The 7457-nt window shown below is 56.3% G+C and overlaps 1 protein-coding gene across 1 annotated transcript; it reads left to right on the forward strand.

Annotated features, from left to right (window-relative positions):
• Positions 1 to 285: 285 nt before the first annotated feature.
• On the forward strand, positions 286 to 7161 carry WDR31 (WD repeat domain 31; the record flags this gene model as incomplete). Its single annotated transcript, XM_082492766.1, has 9 exons — positions 286 to 332; positions 1344 to 1473; positions 1948 to 2022; positions 3054 to 3198; positions 3284 to 3384; positions 4009 to 4076; positions 4547 to 4688; positions 5364 to 5526; positions 7001 to 7161. 9 exons carry the CDS (start codon positions 286 to 288, stop codon positions 7159 to 7161), a joined length of 1032 nt encoding a protein of 343 aa, XP_082348892.1.
• Between the last annotated feature and the right edge of the window lie 296 nt (positions 7162 to 7457).

Consider the following 7457-nt stretch of genomic DNA (forward strand, 5'->3'; position numbering starts at 1 on the left):
ACCTCATCTCTGAAGCTGGCTCTTCTCTACGCAAAAAGTTTGACTTGGAAGCTCCAGATGTCCTGTCCTCTGAGCTTTTTCCTCTTATTCTAAATGAAGTTAAGATGTAGATAATGTATTATCAGCACTTTATCCCGTGTGTGTAACAAGCAGAAACCTCTCTGGATCCCCAGTAATGTCGTGTCTCCTCACCCACAGGTCACGTCCCAGCAGCAGGTCCCTGAGGTGGTGATGTGATGCTCAGCGCCGCTGGCCGTAGTGGGAGCTGTGCTGGTCGGAAGGGCTATGGGGAAACTGCAGAGTAAAATCAGCTTCCACAGCACCAAATACAGGTAAAGCAACCCCAGATAATCGTGCCTTAAGTTAATAAACCAGTTATGAGAGTGAATAGAGAACAGCAAACAAACAGAGAATATAGCAAGCACATGGGTTTAGTTTCGTAATTGAATGTATGGATCAGATTTTCATTTTTGACTCTTGCTTCTAAAGACTGCTCAGCTTCTTTGAGGGACTGAAACCCCAAATATAACTTGCAGCGGGGGCTGAGCTTGTAAACATGGCCAGTGGTTGTGCTCTGTGATGGCTAAGGCAGAGCGCTGGGGGCTGACAGCTCCAGGGGTGGCTGTCCGTCCCAAATATCCAAACTGCTTCGTTGTCTCTTAGGAGACCATCATCAGCTCTCGTCGGCGAGAGGAGATAGAATCATAGAATCATAGAATTGTGTGGGTTGGAAGAGACCCTTGGGATCATCGAGTCCAACCATCTACCCTACTCTACAAAGTTCTCCCCTACACCGTATCCCCCAACACCACATCCAAACGTCTCTTAAACACATCCAGGGATGGTGACTCAACCACCTCCCTGGGCAGTCTATTCCAATGCCCGACCACTATTTCTGTGAAAAATTCTTTCCTAATGTTCAGTCTAAAGATAACCCAGTGTCTGGCAGCAAGGTGGGTGGTTCCTGCCCGGGGACCAGCTGTGGGCAGAGGTTGGCAGCAGGGGGTGGCCATGCTCGGTGACGCTGGTGGCAGAGCAGAGGAGAGCGCAGAGCGGCATTAGTGGGAGTGGAGCTGCAATGATGGGAATACAGCTCTCCTTTGCACCAGCCTGGAGTGAGTAAACATCAAAGTGTTTAGGAGCTCTAGAGGTGGTGTACTCCATCCCACCTGGTCCAGGAGACGCGTTTGTCCATTCGCAGCATCTCTTCAGCTCTCTAAAGGTGGGTGGTGTCGTTCTGCAGCCCAGCCAGGGGTGTCACCCCCCAGACCTGGGTCTCGGGGGGGTGGGGAACGTCACCCGGACTTTGCCTTAAAACACCACTGTCTCTCTGCCTGCCGCAGGGCCAATGGCTCCGTGGAGGAGACGGGACCCGTTCGAGCTGTTCGGCAGCACGGCCCCGTGCACAGCGACGCTGTCACTTCTGTGGCTGCTCTCAAACCAGACCTGTGTGTGTCAGGAGGAAGGGATAAGGTGAGCCCCCTCTACCCCCCACCGCAGGGCACAAAGCGTGGTCGCAGGCAACAAAACGTATTGACAGAGAGAAAATCAGGTGATGTGGTTTGAACGTGAGCTTTAAACATTCCCATGAATGGTAACAACTTTGTCGGTTCCTGAATTTAGAGAGAAAAGATGAGCTTAGAGCAAGGGCACATACTGAAGCACATTGAATCAAATTTTACAGCCTTCTCCATAGCTCACGACACCTCAAATGCTCTCACCCAGGCTTGGAATCACCGGACTGGCCCTTCTCTTATGTTACCTGGGAAAGGAGGGCTCTAAAGGCAGTTGTATTTGCCATAGGAGCTCAAAACCAGAAAAATCTGTTCCCTTTTCAAGCTCAGACTGCGCACAGGTCTCGGTATAACGTAACAAAGAATGTGCATAGTCCTCCTTCAGCTGCTCTCCGGCTGCCGCCGCTGATCGCCTCTCCCTGCTCCTCCGCAGAGCGTGGCTGTTTGCAGCTGGAGATCCGGGGCTGTGCTGCAGCGCTTCATCGGGCACGAGCGGGAGGTCACCAAGGTGAGCGGTGGGGTCTCCTGTGCTATTACCTGTCAGAAACCGGGGAACCAGGAGTGACGGGGCGACGGTTTGGCAGCCACAGAGGGCTTGCTTCGCTCCGTCAGAGAAACTGGGGTTTCAGAATGTTTCCACAGGTCCCAGCCGATATTTTGCTGTCCGGGGGAGCAGCATGGAGTGGATGCCTCCAGACCCAACGGGGCTCCAGAAGGTTTGGTCGCGTGCTTATCTTCCCCTGCAAGAGACCATGTAGAAAAAAACTCAGGATGAATTACCAGGTCAAGTTTTTGATTCAGAGATGCCGTTCGCTTTCCTTCAGGTCTCATTCCACTAAACTCGGTCATTATTTTACAAATCAGCCATGCCTGGGAACTGCAGGGCTTTAATTTTCCTTCTGGTATCCTGATTACAAAGCCAAACGCGCTACTCAGAGAGCAAACATGTCGGGGGGTGTGCACGGCATGGCTGGTGCACCTCCAACTGGGGACAGTCCCAGTGGGTCCGGGTCCCCTGTGCTGTGGGGCACTGGAGGGATGAAGGGTGTTTCATTCATCCCAGTGCTCAAAGCAACCATGCACTGGGCACACTGGGGTTTTTAAGGAAGTTTTTCCCATAAAATGAATGGTTTCTGAGAAGAAGGTCCACAAACACCCATCCACCGTCCAGCTCCCCGGTTCTGCGAGGATGTGGGTCCCACTGGCGGGTCGCACACCCTCGCTGCCCGACGTTCCCCACGGCACGGGCGGCTGCAGCAGTCGCACTCGAGCTGGCGGTTTCTCCGCTGCGGCGGGGTTTGCCTGTGGCCAGGACCCGGCAGAGCGGAATCAAGCAGGAGTCGCAGCGTGGGCGTCGGGTGATCCGGCGTTTGCACATGCAGCATGGCCGAACCAGAGTCTGGAGGTCTGGCTGCTCTCCCCCGTCATGGTTCTGCACGTCTTGGGCTTGGACACGACAGCAGCAGTGCTGTGCTCTCCCCGCGCACGACTGGGCCGGGTGGGGACGCCGACCGGCTTCTCCTGTCTTGTCCCCGGCAGGTCACCTCTGCCCTTGACTCAAGCAGAGTCTTCAGCGCATCCCGGGACAAGACGGTGATGATGTGGGAGCTTCACGGGACTTCGGGGCCAAGCCAGCGCTTCCCAGGACATGACCTGGTCGTTACGGGACTGGCCGTGAGCCCGGGTGAGGAACAACGCGCTCCCATTCCCCAGGGATTTCTTGGCAACTTTTCTTGACTTTGGTTTTTTACGTTAATTTGTGGTTGCAGATGGCTCCCAGCTGTGCACGGGGTCCCGAGACAACACCGTGCGCAAGTGGGACATAGAGACCGGAGAGTGTCTGGGCAGAGCTGCTATCTCCAGGAATCTGGTAGGAGCCACCGGTTCCTTGCGTCCCACGGCGGCACCTCGCTGCCCGCTCGGTTATTTCGCACGCGAAGCCCCGTAGAGTGAATTTGCCCTGAGCTCGGCGCTACGAAAGCCCTTGAGGCGCCGCGCAGGTTCCCTGCGCACCCAGGGAGACCAAAGCTTGAGGCTGGTTACTCCGTTCTCCAGTAAACAACAAATCCCGGAGCACAAAGATCCCCAGAGACATACAGCAATTTATGAACGCTCTAACTCAGGGCTGTTGAGACACACAGTGCGCAGTGGGGGCTACGTTCCCTTCTGGACCAGCCCAGCAGTGGAACTGGTGTGGGTACCGTCTTCTGGTGCCCGTGGTACCCCTGTTCCTGTGGCGCTGTGTCCTCTTGAGCTGTTGGCACCTCCCTGCCTGCACATAACCCCAGTAACCGCGCTGGGATCAAACGCTGTAGGGGAGAAGCTTCAGTGGGAAGCAGAAAAACACTTTATCCAATGTTTCCTGCTCACGGAAATGAGCGTTTCCAGCACGAGGAGGGAGAGGACGGGAACTCAGTGGCTCTGGATCTACGGGTGGACACCGGCCTGGGCTGCACGCTGAGGTGGGTTTCTGCTCTTCCTTTCCTCTCCGCAGGTCACACATCTGTGCTGGGTTCCTGGGGAGCCCTACGTCCTCCAGACCTCGGAGGATAAAACCCTCAGGTAAATCTTACGCGTGCCCACAGAGAAGGTAGTTACAGCCTCGGGCACGTGGGGGTTGCGGAAGGTGCCAGTGCACAAGGGGCTGTTTCTTTGGTTGGTTGTCATAACCACCTGGTCTCCTGTACCCTGCTGGGGCAGCTGGAGGCCACCTTCCAGCTCACGTCGGTCTTGGAGAGTGTTTTTTTTTGCCAGGGGAGGACAGTATGGGGACACCCGTGGCTGTAAGCAGCACTGGGAGGTGACTGTGGGTAAAAAGGAGAACTTATTAAAAAAAAAAAAAAAAGCTCAGCACAGCTGAGAAGGATCCAGGACAGCTAAATACAAGGGTGCAGCGAGAGCTTTGGGAGCTCGGCGTGTTGGAAGGGACGGCAGCGAGGGTACACTGCGGGGGGGTGCGGGAGGGCACCGAGGAGAGCCCGTCCCGGAACTGCTGTGTTGGAGTCCTCCTTCCCCACTCCCGTTCCTTCCAGGGTCTGGGACAGCCGGGGGCTGCGGGTGGCACACACGTTCCCAGCCAAGCAGCACATCCAGACCTGCTGCGACGCGAGCCGGGACGGGCGGTACTGCCTCAGCAGCAGCAGCGGCTCCGCTGGGGAGGGCGGCGAGGCAACCGTGAGTCTGCTGGGCAGCAAATCCTGCTTTTTTTTTTTTTTTTTTTTTTCTGTTTTTTTCTCCAATGTCCGCGGCACACGGCGCAGGGCAGCAGATCAGCGCTCTGAGGATCTGCTTGCTCCCGCTGGGTTGGCCTTATGCTGGTGTCACCAGCCAGGGCCACAGCTCAGCGTCTTCCTGCCCGTTCTTCCCAATTAAAGCACTGGGATTTTGTGTCAGTAATGGCATCGAGGAGCACCAGATTCTTGCAGAAAGCCTGTAAGGGGCCCCTGCCTTGCTCGAGGCGTTTCCAAACCAGGGATTTAGCCCTGCAGGTTCTCAGCCCAGTGTGTGAGCACCAAGAGGAGGAGACCGTCCCGTCGCAGGCAGCGCGGGGCCGAGGGCGGGAGCAGGCTGCAGCGGGGTTATCTGCCCGCACGGTCTTACCCCATCAGCTCTAATGGGGGTGGGCACACGCTTGTGTGTGGGCGCACACCAACAGTGAAAATCCTTCGGGGTTTGAAGTTCTCCAGGACTGTGAGCGTGAGCAGGGGACAACGGCAGTAGATGTTGTACTTGGAGGATTGGTGAGGAGCTCTTTATCCAAACCCACCTTTCCTTCGGTGTAAAACAGCTCTGTGTTGGCAGGTGACGGTAACGGAGCCTGAGCTCTAAACGCTGCCCGTTGCCTTGCAGCTGTGGGACCTGCGGCAGACACGGAACCCAGTGCGCGAGTACAAAGGGCATTTCCAGACCACGACCTCATGTGTCTTCCTTCCCCGGGGCCCAGCGCGGGGCCCCACCATTGCCACGGCCTCGTGCGACAGCACCGTGAAGGTCTGGGACCGAGACACTGCAGGTAGGGGAGGGTCCTGCCCGCTCAGTGTGCCTTACCCTGGGATAGCAAAACCGCTTCCTTCGTTTCTGTCTGCTGGTGGTGACGGGCACGATGAAGCCTGAAATCTCTGGGTTTTACTCTAATCCAGCTGCAGGGCAGGGTGGAGATGTGCCCCAGTGCAACCCCGGGGGTTTCTGCTCACCCTCCAGCGAAGGGGGTTGTTTGGGTGCATAGCGTCGGAGATGATGGGTGTCCTTCCTAAACTAAAAGGAAGCAATGACAAGGTGGCTTTTAAAGATACACCCAAGTTCAGCAACAAAAGGACAAATGATAAAAATCAAGAACAGGGGAGCTGCAGCGCTTTCCACAGATACGAGTGGAAAGCTGTAGAGAACAGAAGTTGCGGTGGAGGGTCGGGGGCTGGCCGGCAGCTGCCCTCTCCCTGGTTGTCCCCTTGAAGGGGAATCGCGGGCGTTTGAGGGTTCGCCCCCGCTTGCTGGAGGACTTGGTGAGGGCCGAGTCCTCACCTGAGCTGGATACAAAGGCTGTTTCCCTGCCGAGCCGTGCCATGGCAGCAGGCTCGGGAGCAACGCAGAGACCTCTTGGGAAGCCGTTCAGGTTCACAGACAGGCACCGAGTGCGGCAGAAGTCATCGGCATTAGACACTCCCCAGGGCTAAGCACCTCTCCAAAGGCACTTGTTTAACACAGGATGAAAATAGAAACCTGATGATCTCCCACAAAAAAAGCTCTCACCTTCTGTTTCGCTGACCTCATCTTTCACCCCGGTGCCTGTGCACGCCGAGGCGGCGGCAGGGTGGGCAGCAGCTTTGTTTTCATCCTGTTGCCGTCACAACTGGGTGACCTCCACAGCCGTCAGCCTTAATTCAGGCGCTCTCGGGAGGGTGTAAGTCACCGGGAGTTGCCTGTGCGCCCGTGGCAAAGGCGGCTCTATCAGCAGCTCAGCGCAGAGTTGGTGTCTGCACAAATACTGCCTCAGTGTTATTTTTTAATAATAGGCACAAACAGAAGAGCCGATGTGGTGCTGGATATTGTAAATCTTACTTCTGTTTCTCTTTATCTTTTCTCGTTTATCAAAGCTGCGTGTTGAGTGTAGCACAGCCCTTAGGAAGAATTTTTTGGGACCATAAACAATTTGGGAGAAAAAGGCCTGTGGGGAACGCCTCCACGTGAGCCCCACAGGGTCGGTCTGTCTGTCCACCCATCCCTGCTTCCTCTGCAGGGAGTGGGCAGAGACCAACCCCAGCCTGGGTCCACGTTAGCAGGCACCCATGGGGCTAACAGGGGTGGAGGGTCTCTCTTCCAGAGAGCACATCCCGATGCCTTTGGACACGGGGATCTGGCACAGGGAGGGTGCAGCTCACCCTCCTCAGGTGAGCAGCCGGACGCACAGGGGCAGCGGCAGGAGGTTGGGGTGGTCCTGTCTCATCTCAGCAAACCAAGTGTCCCGAGTGACTTCTCTCTTCCCTCCCCAGCCTGCCTGGCCACCTTGTGCCTCGAGGGATCGGGACCACTGGCCTCACTGGCCGTCTGCGACAGCTCCGCGCTGCTCTGTGCCAGTTTTAACTCGGGAATTCACGTCCTACGGATGAGCGACCATGCGGACCCAGCACTGGAGGAGGTGGCAGTGTTTTGACCATAGTAACCTTTCCAGCAAAGACTGCCCTGCGAGGTCATGCGACTCCCCGAGAGCTTCCCCCTGACTGCAAGCACCAGGAAGGGTGCCAGGGCACAGGGCAGGCAACGCTCGGCTTCCTTCCCCTTGCTCCACTTGGGTGGAGCGGAACAGTGCAACAGAAACACTGTGCTGGAATTTATAGCCCAGGAACAACGTGAGTGTAAATACAGAACACTCATCGGTGTCCCAGATTTCATCCGAAGCCAGCCAGAAACGTGGGAGCCTGCTGGGCGAGGATTGTCCCGTGAATGGCA

This window comes from Vanellus vanellus (assembly GCF_965231255.1).
Source record: "Vanellus vanellus genome assembly, chromosome: 18".
In the NCBI taxonomy this organism is placed as follows: domain Eukaryota; kingdom Metazoa; phylum Chordata; class Aves; order Charadriiformes; family Charadriidae; genus Vanellus; species Vanellus vanellus.